This window comes from Melopsittacus undulatus, chromosome Z (assembly GCF_012275295.1).
Source record: "Melopsittacus undulatus isolate bMelUnd1 chromosome Z, bMelUnd1.mat.Z, whole genome shotgun sequence".
NCBI classification, from domain to species: Eukaryota; Metazoa; Chordata; class Aves; order Psittaciformes; family Psittaculidae; genus Melopsittacus; species Melopsittacus undulatus.
This window is the reverse complement of record NC_047557.1, coordinates 3,385,793-3,404,535: the sequence shown is the minus strand read 5'-3', so window position 1 is coordinate 3,404,535 and position 18,743 is coordinate 3,385,793. Positions and strand designations below refer to the sequence as shown.

The window sequence follows — 18,743 nt, the reverse complement described above, 5'->3', positions numbered from 1 at the left end:
CTCAGAGTGTAGGAAGGTTCATGACATCTCCGAAGGGCAGAAGGAGTGGGAAAGTACGTCCTAGAGAAAAAGTACTTAGAATCAGCTGGACATACAGAGAAGCAAGAAGTTTGGAATGAAACTTGAGTTCTTGCTCAGTTGCTTCAGTTAGCAGGAAAGCCAAACACAGCACATGAACACTGAGGTAGGCTAGAACTGAATAAGTATTTATGCTCCAAATTTATTATTTATTATTCTATTTATTATTATAATAATAAATCTATTATTTATTATACTCTAATTTGTCTCTAAATTGGAGAGACATCGATTTGATAGATGGACCACATGGTGGATACATAACTGGCTGGATGGTCGCACTCAAAGAGTTGTGGTCAATAGCTCAATGTCCATCTGGAGATCAGCAACGAGTGGTGTCCCTCAGGGATCAGTATTCCGACCGGTGTTGTTCAATATCTTTCTCACTGACATGAACAGTGAGATTGAGTGCACCCTCGGCAAGTTTGTCAATAACACCAAAGCTGTGTGATTTGGTTGATATGCTGGAGGGAAGGAATGCCATCCAGAGGGACCTTGACACACCTGTGAGGTGGGCAGATGCCAACCTCATGAAGTTTAACCATGCCAAGTGCAAGATCCTACACCTGGGTCGGAGCAATCCCAGGCACAGCTATAGGTTGGGCAGAAAAGAAATTCAAAGCAGCCCTGCAGAGGAGGACTTGGGCATGTTGGTCAATGAGAAAATGAACATGAGCCGGCAGTGAGCGCTTACAGCCCAGAAAGCCAACCGTATTCTGGGCTGCATCAAAAGAAGCGTGACCAGCAGGGCAAAGAAGGTGATCCTGCCCTCTATTCTGCTCTTGTGAGACCTCACTTGGAGTATTGTGTTCAGTTCTGGTGTCCTCAACATAAAAAGGACATGGAACTGTTGGAACAAGTCCAGAGGAGGCCACAAGGGTCATCGGGGGACTGGAGCAGCTCCCATATGAAGACAGGCTTAGAGAGTTGGGGCTGTTCAGCCTGGAGAAAAGAAGGCTGCGTGGAGACCTCATAGCAGCCTTCCAGTATCTGAAGGGGGCCTATAGGCATCCTGGTGAGGGACTATTCATTAGGGACTGTAGTGACAGGACAAGGGGTAACAGCTTCAAACTTATGCAGGGGAAGTTTAGGTCGGATATAAGGTGAAAGTTTTTTCCTGTTAGGGTGGTGAGGTACTGGAATGTGTTGCCCAGGGAAGCTGTGAATGCTCCATCCCCGGCAGTTCAAGGCCAGGTTGCTCAGAGCCCTGGGTAACATGTTTTAGTGTGAGGCGTCCCTGCCCATGGCAGGGAGGTTGGAGCTAGATAAACGTAAGGTCCTTTCCAACTCTAACTATTCTATTATTCTATGATTCTCCTCCTCAGGGGCACTGGTAGGGTAGGAAAGAAAGGGACAGAGTGTGCCGGACAGGTGAAATTAGACAAATGTTTGCAGAGCCTGGAAGAGAGGATAGAAGAATTTTGTTAGTTATTCGAGGAGATGTGCAAACTATGTCTGTGTGAAAGGGTATCTGTGACAGGTTTATAAATTGCTTATAGGAAAATAATGGTATTATTGCACAGAAGTGCTTCAGGTATAAGAGAAGTCAGAAAACAGGAAGGGTAAGAAACGTGAACAGTCATACCAGCATCGCATTTGCCTGAACCACAAATGTTTTAATTAAAAAAAAAAAAAGCAGATTAAAAGGTCCCCACGTACTCCTAGGATTACATTACCTTCTAAAGGGTCTTCAACTTCTTCCTCTATCTGCTTGAGTGTCCCATCCTTCATGAGTTTTTCAGTAAAAATTTCAGATGGTACCAGTTCTCTGACAATCTCGCCATCATCCTCAGACTTCGCGAGCCATCTTTCACATGGAAATGTGACAGTTTCTGAGCCCTGAAGTGAACATGACAGAGCTAATCTCTTCAAAACAATGTGAACGTATGTTAGTATTTCCCCTTTGAAAACACTCTGACATGCAGGCAAGGATTTTCATCTCATGTCTCTATGTGTTTTTATGCAGATGCAGAACTGAAATGGTATACAGAAATACATTTCCTCCAGAAAAAGGACATCTGAGGATTCTGAGAAGAGGCAGAGAACAGTATTCCCAGTCCTCTGTGATACTGGATGTATGAACCAGCAGATCTCTGCCCTTCCCAGTTTTTGACCTTGCAAAGTCCTAATCAGGACTGCACCATTCCTGCTAAAGCCATGTTTTACTGTGACACTGCAATCCCTCTTCTATCCTTATTCAGGCAGCTACCCCTTTGAAGTTAGTAGGGTTTTTTTTCTTGAGACAGCACTTCAAGATTCTGCCCTACAATTTTGTAACTCAAGCTCATTTCCAGGCGATTCCCATATGCACATTAAGGAGGGAAAAATACTGATTTAATCTTTTGACCTTTTGTTTTGACTTCATTTTGGTAGAAACAAATATGATTTCTATCATCAAACAAAAAAAACAATAGAACATGTGTTTTCTACTTGGTAAACAAAATCAATCCCAGACTACTCATTAAGAACAGACTCCCATAAGGCCTCCAAGATGGTAAGATGCAGGCAGCTTTCTGTGTGCTGGGCATCCCCAGGTGCGTCTTCATAAAGAAAGGGGCATGAGCCATCATGCAAGCTGCAGTGACCCCAAGTTTGAACAGAAAAAGAAATGTTAGTTTTAATCTCATAGTAACTAAATAAAGGAATAAAAAAATATGGCCTTTTCCTTACTGACAAATTCATAAATTCTCTCTTAAGCAGCACAGGGACTTTCTTCTGCTACTTCATATGCCGGCACTTTTGTGTATAATATACATATGAATACTGTCCACCTTAATTACTCTCATGTAATTATTTATCAAACTAATACAGGGTCCTTTCTTTACTATTTTTACTATTTAAATAGTAAAATATGAATATATAGTAAAAGAAGGGAATAGCTCTCCCTGTAGCAATCTTGAATATTGTTATCATTGTGTACTACTGCCTTCAGCTGTCAGATCCTGCCCTTTCTGACTTGGTCGCTAGGGAGAAATAGGTTGTGCACCTAAGATCAGAGGCACACTCCAGTCACTGCTAACCTTGCATGAATGGGCCATCATACGATTGTGCACAGATCACAGATGAGTTCATCTGCAGGAGCTGAACCCCTCCAAGGGGTTTGTATGATCAAGCGTCTTGACTCTTGACTCATGCAGCAGTCATCTTTTATGTCCACACAAGCTCAAATTTTCTGTTGTCAACAAAACGCCATTTCTCCTCCTCTCTGCTGCTCCCTGCAGTGCTGCTGTCTAACCGGAGACTTGTAATGTTTAAATCCATAAAGCAGTTTGGACCATTAGTACAAAACAGTGTCAAACAGACTGGCACCACTTTGGATGATTTCAAATATTTCAAGTGTTACTTGGGCAGTTTAAGCAAAATACACCTACTGACTGCCCATGCCATTACTGCTGCTGCACTGTCTGTCTGACCACTTACCCTATGTTATCTTGCTGCATGCTGAGCTGATGAACGGTGCTTATCTCCCCACCTACAGCCAGGGAAGAGAAGGCTTTCCAGACGATCCTTCAGTGCTGAAACTCTCTTATTCAAGTAGAGATCCCACCTCAGCCACATCTCTCACTGAAGCTTTTGACTGCTCCTAAACTTTCATAATGTTGTCTGTACATGTCATTGATATGAACACCCTTTGCAAATAGGGTATCTAGGGACTTGAGTGTCTGCACAGTGGGGCATAATGTGCAGTTATTGCAAGAGTTAATTGTATCATTATTGTTAATCATCAAGTCATTGCCACAGTCTTTATTGGGGTTTCCTTATTAATGGTTGCATTAATATTTAAGTGACGTAAAGTGTGCTGCTTTATGTTACCCACAGTGACATCCTCTTGTAGCTCTGCACAGAATTTGTTTCATTACATTCTGAGTCTGGCCCAAAGCTAAAAGCAGGGTATAATAGTGTGCTAAAAATCAGTGCTTTACACTTCCTCAGATTGTAACAAATGAAATACAATAATCAGATATAATTGGCATGCCAAGACAGAGCATTACTAGCATGCAGCAATCCTCATTTCCAACCCAAATGCTTTCAATTTAATTTGAAAAGTTACTGACCTCATTTTTCTTTTGCACTATTACAGATACATCTAGACCCATCTTAGCAGTCTAATCAGGTATCACAGCTTTTAGAAGTGTTGGCAGCATATTGCTATGCTGTGGCAGGTCATAATATCCTGCAGCTGATCAGTGGCATCATGCAGTGTTCTGCTTTCGTCTTTTCTTCCCATGCCATAATCAAAAGATCAGCAAACTTGTAAATCTCTCCATTTTAAAGTTGTTCATGGGTTTCCTTCCTTATTCCACATTCCCGGGTTTCTCATCATCCTTTAAGTGGCTATAATGATGGCAGAGCCATGCATCACCAAGACCCTTTCTGTACTAAAGGAAGAGCACCAAACATAGAGCTCTTGGGAGCCTCCCAAAGTGTTCAGTTAACAGTAGGTGTAGAAAAAGGCAGCTCAGAAATCTCATTTGTCTTGGTTTCCATACCTCTGTGTATCTCCCTTTTACCCTATAACCAATAACAATACCTCAAAAAAAAGTAATCTTGCTCATTAACTTAATGAAGTCATACAAGGCAAGGGTTTGTCAATACACAGATAAAGGGTCTGACAGTAACAGACCAGCAAAAAGCTAATAGTAATAAAGAATCAAAGGGTATTGACTTGTGAAGAAGCTTGTATAGAAGGATACAGACTTCAGCATGATGAGGAAGGTCTTGGCAGACCTTTGATATGATCATGAGGCAAAAAAGGGTAAAAAGTATCCTGGAAATTTTGATGGAAGGAACAAGACAAGAAGTGAGTTTACCATGACTGAGCAAGGTGTGTCTACACCAAGACTATATATTAAAAGCTACTTCAGGAGGGGACAGACTTGAGCACTGAGGAGGAAATGAAAGCTGACATCCCTTTGAATAAGGGGAGAAAGGACAAGACAGAGGAGAGAGCCCTGGTGTTGCCAAACACAGCTACTGCTCCAATTCTGAACTGGTCCCGAAGATGCGATATTCTTCCGAACTTCTCTACAGCCAGATTCATGCCTGTTTCTACAGCCAACATCTGAAAGCAGGGCTGAGGAACAGTTTCTTAGGTGGACAAGGTCAAGATGACCTATCTGGCTGTACTGCCTTAATCCCACTGACATAACCAACCAAAAGTCCTAGCACTTGAGGTTTTTTATAGGAGTGATTCAGGGACTAGCACTGACAAGCATTTTGCTTGTCTTAGTTGTACTGGCTCCCTGCATTTGTTCTTCCAGAATTATGAGGCTGATGAATTTATTTCTTGTCTGTGTTTAGCAGTGATAACTTTTTAATTTTGAAATAGTACACTCACTTCCTTGCCTGTGATTGTTCATAACAAAACTACACATGAAAATATGAAGCTTTGATCTCTTCATCACCCAAACCATTATCTAAGCTAGCCTTTAGGACTCAGAGGTATCCAGCAACAGTGGTGCAGTGCAGCACAGGGACATTGGCTCAGCCCCCTACTTCTTCAGCTGCATTTGCACAGTGATGGGTACAAACTCAAGAATCTCCCCTCTCAGTCCAGCAAGCAAGTCATGATACCATTCCCTCCAAATTCAGCAAGCAGATTTCATCTTCACAAACCAGATAAAAATTAGCTAAGACATCCAAAAGGCTGAGGAGCCACATCACTGCTTTGCTCCCATCTACGGCCAGGATGGAATAAGTCTACTCTAGTCAAAAGGTAGAATGAAAAGAGCATTTTTGTTCAAAGTAATGACTGTGGAATCTTACAATCAACATTTGAAGAATAAAACATGGTAATACATGGTTGTTGTCCCCATATACAAAGCTCTAGGAAGTTCATTAGTGTTCATTGTTCTTTAGGGAATCATTTTTCACTGTTAATCATGTTTTGTGTACAGAGATGCTCTTTGGGAAATGGAAGCAGCTGCTAATGGAAACATACTGCAGAGTGCTGGGATTTGCAGCCTACCTTTCCATTTGGCAACAACCTCCGAATCGCAACACGGTCCAAATGCCATCCGGAGTTCAGTCCTCCACCCTTGTGTCCTATGCGGATCTTTTCAATAATGTCACCAACATCTTCCAGCTGTTTCCATCCACAGAAAAAAAAAAAAAAAGATATGCTGAAGATACTAGAGCTGATGTCAGTTATGCCCTAACCTGAATTTTAGCTACAGGGTTTCCCTGAACTTCTGTTCCAAATATTGAGACAATCTTACCTTACACAAATTACCAACAGTATGAGATAGGTTTGGCTGCACAGCAGCAATCCTGCAGCTCAATTTCTCTGTATGAGTGGGAATGAAAGTAAATGCTTAGAAATTGCAATACTGATGCTTTTGAAGTTGTTATTTTATATCCTTTTTCTTTTTAAACACTTATATGCACTCTTAAAACACTGGAAGAATAGCTTTGAGGTCAATGTACAATATTAACAGCCTGGCATTTTATATCATATCTCTCCTGTTTTGCCACAGAATCCCAGTGTCAGTCTGAACAGGTCAAGAGGGTCACTATCGTATGAAGTGGATACTAATTTCTTTTATTCCTCATCTTATTACCTGAGTAATTTGCTACTAGTTCATTACTTTTAAGTCATCTCCCTTACAAAGGATTGAACGGGAAAAACTGTACTTTCTCTTAAGTAACAGCTTTTGGTTATTTCACTGCAAGTTTTTGTGCAGTTGGTCTTTAAATAAAATAAGGCTGGCTGCAAACCTCTTGTTCATAGGAGAAGCACACTGAGCTGTCTTTCTATCCATAGGGACTTGGAATCTTGTTTTCCTGAAAACATGAGGAAACTGAACATCTCACTTTGAACCACTGGAGACTAGTCCCTCCTTTCCTTCCCAGCTGATAGAATTGCCCCATACTGAAGCAAAGACATCAATAATCAGTGCAGTAAGACTGACCACACTAGCCAAGGAGTTTCACACTCTATACAAACTAGGTTTGACTTCACCAGCCCTGTCATGACTTTAGACAGCATAAGATTCATTGCAAAATAATTGAATGACCCAAACTTATTTCTAAAACTCACATATGCACACAAATAAGCACTAAAGTAAAATTATTTTCTCCTCTATTCTTCTGTCCAAATACTAATCTTTCAATGAAACTTTTAATCAATACATATTAATAACATGATGATTGACCAGTAAAGATCCATGTTAAAGAAGTGGTCTTTACTCTGCTGTAGGCATCTGCAGCAAATCATCAATTTGGAGCATAGTTGAGAACAGTCGCTAACCTTTTTTTGCCTCTTTTGCAAAATACAAAATGGTAAAGGCAGTTAAAACACTAAAATAAATGAGCCATTCTCAGTTTGTGTGTTCAGAATTGTTTTTAAGGTCTGTTGAACTCCAAATTATGGATCTACACAAGTAGGTGAAAGAATATATTTTGTTTCATCCCCATCTCCTGTAGCTAGAGGAACTGGCAAAGACTGAGGCTTGGGGACAGGTTAATATAATGTTATAAATCTGGAGAACAAACAGCATTTCCCCTTGCTTCATCTAAGAAAAGTACTGATGTTTCAGGTTCTACCCAGCCTAAAATAAATCATACGGAATAAAGGAATAGCAATAACATTCAGTTTAAGATTTATACCTACGGGTTAATGCAATCTCTATTATGAAAAACTGTGTGGAAACTCTACTAAATAAGACTTTTTCTTTATTTTTAAGCAATCACACTGGGGATTTATTTTAGGATTCATGCCATATAACAACAATGTGGGCTGGAAGTATTTTAACTTTTAAAAAATGTTTAGTTTAAGATTTGCCTTTAATTACAAAACCAAACAAAACTCAAAATACAGAGGTTGTAAGTTCTTCTGTGAAGTCAGTGTTGGTGTTGCAGCCATGGATGGAGGGTAAGGGCATGAAGCAGTACCAGAAGGATAAGCCAAAGCAGGATTGCCTATAGCCTTGCCTCTTGAAAATTCTTAGTAATGAGTATATTATGAAAGGGAATAGCTGAATACCCTACATGTAAATGAGCTCACTCACTGATGTGCACTGACTTACTATCTGCATAGAGTTCTATAAGAATATGCAAGCAAAAGATCTTTGAGATTTAACCTTCTCCCCAAATTTATTTAATAAAACCCATAAGACTTAAAATAGAATTAAATATTTCAGAAATAGAATAATTTCCTTTTCCCTGATGCCTAGTTCCTTAATTTGTGGTATCTATAAAAGTTTACGCATTCTTCTCCCTTAAGTGCTACAGTAGGAGTTTCTGCTTAATATAAATTGGAACAGGCTGCCCAGGGAACTGGTGGAGTCACCATCCCTGGAGGTATTTAAAAGACTGTAGCTGTGGTACTGAGGAACATGATATACTGGTGAACTTGACAATTTACGTTAGAGACTGGATTCAATTATTTTAAAAGTGCTTTCCAACCTCAATAATTCTATAGAATCATAGAATCTTAGAATAGTTAGAGGTGGAAAGGACCTTAAGATCATCTAGTTCCAACTCCCCTGCCATGGGCAAGGACACCTCGCATTAAAACATGTCACCCAAGACTTCATCCAACCTGGCCTTGAACACTGCCAGGAATGGAGCATTCACTACTTCCTTGGGCAACACATTCCACTACCTCACCACCCTTACTGTAAAGAACTTGTCCTTATATCCAATCTAAACTTCCTCTGTGTAAGTTTGAAGCTGTTACCCCTTGTCCTGTCACTACAGTCCCTAATGAAGAGTCCCTCACCAGGATGCCTGTAGGCCCCCTTCAGATACTGGAAGGCTGCTATGAGGTCTCCATGCAGCCTTCTTTTCTCCAGGCTGAACAGCCCCAACTCTCTAAGCCTGTCTTCATATGGGAGCTGCTCCAGTCCCCTGATCATCCTCGTGGCCTCCTCTGGACTTGTTCCAACAGTTCCATGTCCTTTTTATGTTGAGGACACCAGAACTGAACACAATACTCCAAGCGAGGTCTCACGAGAGCAGAGTAGAGGGGCAGGATCACCTCCTTTGCCCTGCTGGTCATGCTCCTTTTAATGCAGCCCAGAATACGGTTGGCTTTCTGGGCTGTAAGCACTCACTGCCGGCTCATGTTCATTTTCTCATTGACCAACATGCCCAAGTCCTCCTCTGCAGGGCTGCTCTGAATTTCTTTTCTGCCCAACCTATAGCTGTGCTTGGGATTGCTCCGACCCAGGTGTAGGATCTTGCACTTGTCATGGTTGAACGCCATGAGGTTGGCATCAGCCCACCTCACAAGTGTGTCAAGGTCCCTCTGGATGGCATTCCTTCCCTCCAGCATATCAACCAAACCACACAGCTCTGCATCATCGGCAAACTTGCTGAGGGCGCACTCAATCCCACTGTCCATGTCAGCAACAAAGATGTTAAACAAGACCAGTCCCAACACCGATCCTTGAGGGACACCACTCATTAATAGCCTCCAGCTAGACATTGAACTTTTGACCAGAGCTCTTTGAGTGCGGCCATCCAGCCAGTTCTTTATCCACCAAGTTGTCCACCTATCAAATTGATGTATCTCCAAATTAATGACAAGGATGTCGTGTGGGACAGTATCAAATGCTTTGCACAAGACCAGCTGGTTGACATCAACTGCCCCATCATAGAAGGCCACCAAATTGGTCAGGCAGGATTTCACCTCAGTGAAGCCATGATATCTGTAACCAAGAACCTTGTTGTTTTTCTTGTACCTTAACATGCCTTCCAAGAGAATCTGCTCCAAGATTTTGCCAGGCACAGAGGTGAGACTGACTGGTCTGTAATTCCCTGGGTCATCCATTTTCCTCTTCTTGAAAATGGGGGTTATATTTCCCTTTTTCCAGTCATCGGGAACTTCACCTGACTGCCATGATTTTTCAAATATGATGCCCAGTGGCTTTGCAACTTCATTCGCCAGCTCCTTCAGGACCCGCAGATGGATTTCATCAGGTTCCATGGACTTGTGTACATTCAGGTTCTTAAGATGGTCTCAAACCAGATCCTCTCCTACAGTGGGCCCAAGGTTTTCATTCTCACAGTCACTGCATCTGCCTTCCAAGACTTGGGTGGTGTGGTCAGAGCCTTTGCCATTGAAGACTGAGGCAAAGAAGTCATTAATAACATCAGCCTTCTCCAAATCCAGGGTAGACAGTTCTCCTGACAGCTTCCAGAGGGGGCCTGTGTTGTCCCTAATCTGTCTTTTATTCGCTACATACCTATAGAATCCTTTCCTGTTATCTTTCAGATCCCTAGCCAAGTTTACTTCTAACTGGACCTTAGCTTTCCTAATCTGGTCCCTAGCTTCCTGGACAACATCCCTGTATTATTCCCAGGCCACCTGTCCTTGCTTCCACCTTTCATAAGCCTCTTTTTTCCTTTGATGTTTCCTCTGCAGCTCCTTATCCATCCATGGAGGTCTCCTGGCCCTTCTGGTGCTCTTCCTTCTAGTCGGGATGCAATAATCCTGAGCTTGTAGTGGGTGATCCTTGAATATCCACCGACAGTCTTGGACCCCCCTATCCTCTCTGGCTATATCCCATAGAATCTTACTAAGCAGGTTCCTGAAGATCCCAAAGTCTGCTCTCTTGAAGTCCAAGGCAGTGAGCTTGCTGCATATTCTTCTCACTGTCCTGAGGATCTCAAATTCAACCATCTCATGACCGCTGCATGCAAGGCTTCCCTGAAGTGTCACATATCCAACCAGCCCTACCCTGTTGGTGAGCACAAGGTCAAGCATGGCACCTCTCCTTGTCAGCTCCTCTATTACTTGCAGAAGGAAGTTGTCTTCCACACAATTGAGAAACCTCCTGGATTGCTTTTGCCGGGCCCTACCATCCCTCCAACAGATATCAGGGTGGTTGAAGTCTGCCATGAGAACAAGGGCGTGCGAGTGTGAGGCTGTTTCTATCTGTCTATAGAGTGCTTCATGCACAGATTCCTCTTGATCAGGCGGTCTGTAACAGATCCCCACAATAATGTCTCCCATTGCTATTCTCCCTTTAACCGTGACCCACAAACTCTCCATTGACTGCTCACATGTCCCCAGACAGAACTCCATACTCTTCAGCCTATCCCTAACATGAATAGCAACTCCTCCTCCCCATCTTCTGGGTCTGTCTTTTCTAAAGAGCCTGTAACCTTCCATTCCAACGCTCCAGTCATAGGAGCCATCCCACCATGTTTCACTAATGCCTATTATAACATACCCCCATAGATGTGCACACTTCCCTAATTCCTCTTGTTTGTTCCCCATGCTATGGGTGTTTGCATAGAGGCATCTGAGCTGAGCTCCAAATGAAGCCGGCTCATTTGCTGGTCCAGCTGGAATAGCTTTACATTGCTCCGATGAGAGAACACATCTTCAGTCTTACCTCCACAATGAACTGATTGACCGAGTTCCTTTCAAAATACATTCTTTGCTCTCTCTTGTTGAGACACAGGGACTTTTGCTGAGTGCAAATCCCATCACTTCCATAGAGAACAATGAAGACATCTGCATCTGTGCCAGCTCCAAAGATATCGCTGGTGTAGACCGTGATCTCATAAGGAACAACTGATTTTGGAAAAGGCAAAAAGTTAAATAAACCATCAGAAATTAGTAAGCAACAATCAAATAATCCTAAAAAAAAAAAACCCAAAAAACAATGAAGCAAATCTGGATTAGAAAATTCAACAGTTTTATAGGACAGGGTAGGAATCACACACTGTCATTTAATTATCAAGCTGGTCAGTACCATGAGAATCATAGAATTATAGATTGGTTTGAGTGGGAAGTGATTTTAAAGCTCATTCAGTTCCAAACCCCTACCACAGGCAGGTACACCTTCCACTAGACCAGGTTGCTCCAAGCCCCATCCAGCCTCCCCTTGAACACTTCCAGAAGCCAGAGGAACTTCCTTTAACCCTATAAGGCCAATTGACCTTGATGCATGTTCATTTACTGATATTTTGTGATTAAGCCCACGATCAGAAAGCACTCAGTATATTTATGCTTGCTGTCTAAAGTTATTGAAATTAGACTTACTTCAGCAGTTCAAGTCTTAAAGAAAAACATGAATTCAGAATTTTTAGAGCAACTAGGCAGATGGATGAAGTTAAGCCAAGTGGAGCAGTACATAAATATCTGAGATAGCCTTACTGGTAAAAATATCTATTATTTTCATTACTAAACAAGTGACAAAAATCAATCATAATGAAAAGAAATAAAATGCTCGGTTGTCCACTCTAATCTAGTTTCCTCTTTATACTATCTTCTCTGTAACACCAAGGCAAACTACCAGGTCACCTGAATGCAGAACCATGAAGGTCAAGCCCCTAAATACTTTCTTATTCTGTTTCCTTGGTTTCTTCAGAATGTCCTGTGACCCCAGAATCTGATAAGTCCTTTTGTTGTTTCCTGTCTTCATAGCTCCTCAGTCCTGAGTTGTGCTGGAACATGATTCAGACTTGCTCAGGAATAAGACTGGCCATGGAATAAGACTAGGGCTCTGTTCTGGCTCTGCTATAGATTTGCTGACTATCCTGTTTCCAAAGTGAGATGGTGTTTATCTCACAGAGTAAGAAATCTGTGTTGAGGTGTCTGCACATCAGATAGGTTTGTACATCTACAAATGTAATCACTAAAGCCAATGTAGTTTGAAGAGAGAATCAAACAAGCAAACGCAGGCATCTTCCTCTGGGTTAGCTGAATCATTCTCCAAATTCACCTTCTGTGAATGAAAAAACATTTATTGATGAAAAAAAAATTCAGACACTTCACTGCCATGAGGACATGTAAATTCAGGTGTGCCATTTGGAAAACTGAATTGTGTCCCACTCTCCTTTAAATCCTTTCTGTAATCTATTGATGAAAGATGGTGCTTGGGCACTACTGATTTATCACAGGGAGTTGTCCTGCCACAGGCAGACACAATCCCTGTGGGCCGCCTTGCTATTCTAAGCACAGCCAGTGCTATCACCAGGATCCATGCCTGGCCATGCCTCTTCCATACATGGCCCACCCAGTGTTCCACCGTTTCCCACCCTCACTACTATCTTCTCAGCTGCTTGTCTTCTGCATCCTCCTACACTGCAGCGACTTCAGTCATCTTTGCTATTCACACCGCAGCTCTTTGCGCTACATTACAGATTCAGCATCTCTGTTAGGGTAGAGAGAAGGTTTCTGGCACCATAACTGTTACTGTTGGAGTAACTCTAATTATGCTTATCAGAGACTAATCATTCATTAAAAACCCTGGCTCTCTAAATACAGCTCTCAGAAGAACATAGATGAAGTTTCCTTCTACAGAGAGTCAGCCTGGAGATACTTAATGTTCTTTTCTGTCCAACCCAATGAAATCCACTCTGCTGTGCTACAAGTAAACTGGAATAGTTTCTCCAGTATGTAAGAGGAGGAAAAAAAAATAATCCTGGAGATCAAAAATCACATTCTATGCATTATGAATTAAAAACGATCTCTGCTGAAGTTCATGGTGCTTGCTCTTGTTGCTTGAATATTAACATCAGCTTAGAACTGAATCAGCAAAGTGGCACTGTAACAAGGTCACCAGCAGCACAACTTTCAGCTGTCAGACGCCCGTTTCATTTACATGGCACTTTTAAAACTGTATCCCCACAGGGATGATTTTAATTGGGCTGACGATGACATGTTTTTATCGTTTGTTCAGCGTGAAATGATTCTGGCACAAGTCACCATAAAACACATCAAACCGGTTTAGCTACCTCTGGCAAGCTGAAAGCCCAGGGTTAATAGGTAGGAAACCAGAAGGCAGTAAATAGCACCGTGGGAATGGTTTGAATGGTGAAAGGGCCAAATCTGACACCAAATCTAGTGCAAGCTTTTCACCAGAGAAGCTTATTTTGAAAGGCTGAATGTGGACTGCTGACAAAAATCAGGTTTATACAAACTATGTACTTAAAGGCATGATATGCTGGAAACCTTTACATCATTGTAATATACAGGGATATTAATAAATTATATAGTGAACATCTGCAAACAAATATTGCCTGGGATAACATGAGGAAAACCTGATGAGAAACACATATAATGTCTCTGGGTTATACTCATTCCCTTGAACTTACGCCCTGTATCTATCTACAAATTTATTTTTTTCAGACACAAAGACTGAATGTCTTCCAGTTGACTGACAAAAGTGAGGAAAGGAGCAGAGAGTATCTGTTCTTCCGCTCTAGACAGTTTAGGCAAGGCAAGACAAGAGAAATAAAAAAATTAGCTCGGCCAAAGCATACGAGAGTCACAAAAAGAAGACTTTTGCAGATCCTCAGAGAAGAAAGATAATTTGTAGTGATTGTAGTGACAGAACAAGGGGTGATGGGTTCAAACTCAAACAGGCAAAGTTCAGGTTAGATATAATGAAGAAGTTCATTACTGTGAGGGTGGTGAGATACTGGAACAGGCTGCCCAGAGAAGTGGTAAATGCTCCATCCCTGGCAGTGTTCAAGGCCAGATTAGACAGTCTTGGGCAACATGGTCTACTGTGAGATATCCCTGCCCACAGCAGGGGTTGGAACTAGATGATCTTAAGGTCTTTTCCACTGTAAGCCATTCTATGATTCTGTGATTTTAGCATACAGACTGCAGGGTATGAGGATCCAGACACTGGAGGGTTGGCCAGCCAGTGTCAAGGAAACCTTCAACATGAACCTAGGGAGCACCTTGTCACGGCATGGGGATGGAAATCAACTCTTAGATTCCAGACATCCTCTGCATCACTGTGGCATCCAACATAATAAAGGGAAAAGGCAGTTTTGATAGCCCCCTGAGAGTGGGCTAGGAAACATTTGTTAACAATTTGAAATGAAATAAATCAAGGAGGAACAAATCAAACAGTCATGGTGCTGTGAGTTCCCTGCACACAGTCAAGGATGCACATGTGAAAAAGGAGAGAGCTACAAAATAACCAAAGTTATGTTTTCAGTCATTTATTCAAGAAAGCCATATTATCTGATTCTCAATATTCTGGAGACAGGAAAAGAATTTCCCTGAATAGAAGAATTTGAGATATCATAGCAGACTTGAAAAATAGAAGCTTATTGCTCAGAAGGAGCTGAGTTTACCCCAAACATTATTTTAGAGGGAAATGAAGAATAAGAAAGACTGGAGAACAGTAAAAGAGGCAGACTGGTTCAATATGACCAGAAAAGCACAACACTGAAGAAGCTATGGAAGAGGGTCTTTCAAAAAGAGAGACGTGTGCAGTGCCAAAGGCACTGAGGGAACCAAGTCTAGGAAGTGGGACCAAAGTGTCTGCTTCGTCAACAGAAACAACAATACTAAAATGGAGCAAGATCAAAGGGAAACTGGAGACAAAGAAGACAGCTTGGAATGGGCTGAGGACTTGGAGGTGACAGGGCAAGTTGGAGCAAGAAGACAATCATACAAAGCCGCACGGCTTCTCATAACTCTCTAATTTGGTAAATACAGGAAATGCTGGTCTAGGGCACCCTGATGAACCTTTTTGTAATCATCAGAATAATTGGCATGTGATGCATTTACAAATTTTTCAAAGCCAGTTCAAGGGACAGGCCGAAGCAATAAAACTGCATAAGCTAGTGAAATTTTATCTTCTGTAACGATGGGTGTATCCTGGGGAACTGGCATTCTGCTCACATGGGATATACTCTGTTGTCTGCAGTTCTGCAGGAAAGATTATTCTTTCAACGGCTCCATCATCCTCTGATTTATCCAGCCAACGGCCACAAGGGAACTTGAGGCACTGTCCCAGTGAGGGAGCATCAAGCTCCACCCACTCCAGAAACCAGCCAGTTGAATTACCTATGGTTGGAGAGATGACAATGAATAATCCACAAAGCCTTTACAGACAACAGCAAAAGAAGTGTTGAATTTCAGACTTTTGAGAAAGAATTCTACCTCTCTGTTGCAGATGGAAAAATAGAATGGATACCATAAAGATCAATGCAAGCAATTGTCCAAGTTTGAGCTAATGTGCTTTAATTTCTGTATGTGTCAGGTTAAAGATGTGTATGTGGAAGTGCTAATAACTACATCCCTTGAATTAATTTGCTTTCGTAATCAGACAGGGAGTTATCAACAAACATGCCCCATAGGGAAGGAATCCATGCATCCTTCCACTCCTTTCCCTGTTTGCAGTAGAGACACAGCCATATCTAAAAAGCAGCGAAGACCTGATGATTGAAACAACAAAAAATATTCATAAATAAATGAGACAAGCCTACAGATGTGACAAAAACCCCCATGATTTGGTGATGTATGAGAAACCTCTCTAAAGATGCAGCTGCAAAACTAGAGAGCCTTTTACAGAGAGAGAGGTTGCAAAGCTACCAGCAAGTTGCCACTACTGTGCTATAGTAGCAGCAACTGCCAGAGAGACACCAAGGATCTGTCATTAAAAGCTAAATTAGGTTCGAGGTCTTGGAGGCAGGTACTTTTATACAACAATGTGTCTAGCACACTAGAAATACTACTTTACAAAGCAGATAATCTTACCCTTATTGTCATGGCCTATCTTGATTTTTTTCAGGTCTCCAATGTCCACAGACTCCACTGTAAACTCATCTACCTTCCCACGCTCAAATTTGTTCTTGTTAGTCTTTGAGGCCTTTAGGCTGACTATCCCTGTTGTGGTGAGGCAAAAGAACATTGTTCAGCATGTGAAACAAATCCTTTGGGAATGTCAAAAATGGCATGAGGGAAGTGGCTAAAATGTAAAAAAATGGTTTTTCATTGCAAGATCTGAGCTTTGTCCCTTCCCCCAAACCCAAACCTGCATCAACTAGCAAAATACACAGAATTCCTTTCTTGAGTGATCCCCTGGCAGTGTCACAGGGACAATGTTGGTGTGCTGTATTCACAGCTGGAGAAATCAGTCCTGCCCATCAGTTCCTTATGACTCTCATAGACATCTGAGTCACTGCACACACAGCTTGGCTGTTTCCAAGAGGATTTGTTCATCAGATGATTAAATACTTTTGAGCTACTCAAAAAAGCAGAGGAGAACTGGATTTCAGGAGCATGCTGATTCATCTCTGAGGAAAGCAAATCATTCACCACATTCAGTACTTGGTAATGTAGTCCCAGTCAACTGTGCTGTTTCTGTAATTGAAATTAAAGCTTTTACATAAGCAGCTGGTGCAAATCAGCATTGCAAAGTTCAGCAGTGATTTACAGCAGCTGGTGGTATGCTCCCACTTATCACGATATATGTGGGGACAGCAAGAACAAGGAATTGTGCTAAAAAGGAGTGAAGAATGGGCATTGAGGGAACCATGACCTGCCTTTTCAGGTGTCCAGCAGTGAGGTGCTATCCTTTTCCATTATGTGAAGCCATACCTGTATCATCTTTACTTCCATAGAGTGTGATGAAGACATTGGCATCTGTCCCAGCATTCTTCTTGTCCCCGGTTTTCACTTTCACAGTGTATGTTGTTGATTTAGCTGTCAGATAAAATACCTTGATTAAAGAGTGTGAAGTTTGAGAAAAAATTAATTCTACTTTTCATTGCATATGTATGTTTGGTTTGGGTTTTATTTTGATTGTAATCTCTAATTCTCATTGTATGCTGTGGTAGCTCCTGGGGTGAGCTGGGATATTTGGTTGCAGATTCAATGTACTGCTCCAGCCATTCAGTACATTGTCTGCATATCTATAGATAAGAAATGTGCTCAAGCCTTCCCATTTGCTTCCTGTTAAGCTGTAAGGCTCTTCAAATCCCCCTCTGCCTATAATGCTATTACATTTAAAAAACCCAACACATTACCCCGCTTATTCTAATAGCAACAAATAATAGATATGGGCATATAGCACATACCATGAAATATGTGCATGTTGATGTATGCAGTTCATATTCATGAACACACCCTTTATCACAGAATCCTTAGAGAGATTTCTATCACACCATCATCTAGCAGGCACTTTAAACTCATGAAAATTGTGGAAAAGTCTATTATTGTCATCACTGCACTGTAAAAACCTACTCAAGATTTCCAAATGGTCACCCTTCTTCCACAGTTACACATATGTTTCCAAGCTGCTGCTCAGTCAGAAAGTCCTCCTGAACTAAAGGGTTACCCAGTTTGTGGAAATCTGTTGGCTATAGAATTTGTGGAAATTATTCTTGTATGTGAAAGCATATGAGGGGTGAATATAGGACTTTTCACTGGGAGTGAAGAAACAGAAGTGCTGGGCACTCAGCACCTTTCAGCATAAGATGCAAGAGTATATCATTGTTCTGTAGTTACTGTGCAAAATTACATACAAGGGAGACAAAGTTTTTTTGGAAGACAATGGACACAAGCAGCAGGATGGAAATTAAGACATATATACGTCCCTTCCCTTTCTCTGGTCATGTTTGCTCTCTGCTTGGTTTATGTTGAAGTGTTCAACCGTTCCAGTCCACGATGTGAAATGACTGGGATTCATGCCTCAGATATTAGCAACAAGTGTGCATTTCACTTGTGAGATGATGACTGAATGTGTTATACATCTTCCCAGCTTTCTTGCTTTGGTTCCAATCATGCAGGATGATTAAATCACACAAAATTGAAGAATGTCCATCCTCACTGGCTAACATGCACTTCACACTTCATTAACACCTGAAAATTTCATGGTCAGAGCAGAATTACGCACAGACCAGTGCTTGTTAACTGCTAATGCCCTCAGCAGTGCTAATAACTTGGTTTCTTTTCAGCCCCA

The 18,743-nt window shown here is 41.6% G+C and overlaps 1 protein-coding gene across 1 annotated transcript in view; it reads right to left on the bottom strand.

Annotated features, from left to right (window-relative positions):
- Window positions 1-18,743, bottom strand: part of LOXHD1 (lipoxygenase homology PLAT domains 1) — a 159,318-nt gene that overhangs the window by 56,432 nt on the left and 84,143 nt on the right. Inside the window, exons 24-29 of the mRNA XM_031045698.2 lie at window positions 17,381-17,485; window positions 16,538-16,666; window positions 15,680-15,844; window positions 11,421-11,602; window positions 6,044-6,160; window positions 1,752-1,914 (exon numbers count right to left, since the gene is read on the bottom strand). Coding sequence (XP_030901558.2) covers window positions 1,752-1,914; window positions 6,044-6,160; window positions 11,421-11,602; window positions 15,680-15,844; window positions 16,538-16,666; window positions 17,381-17,485 — 861 coding nt within the window. The remainder of the gene's footprint in view (window positions 1-1,751; window positions 1,915-6,043; window positions 6,161-11,420; window positions 11,603-15,679; window positions 15,845-16,537; window positions 16,667-17,380; window positions 17,486-18,743) is intronic.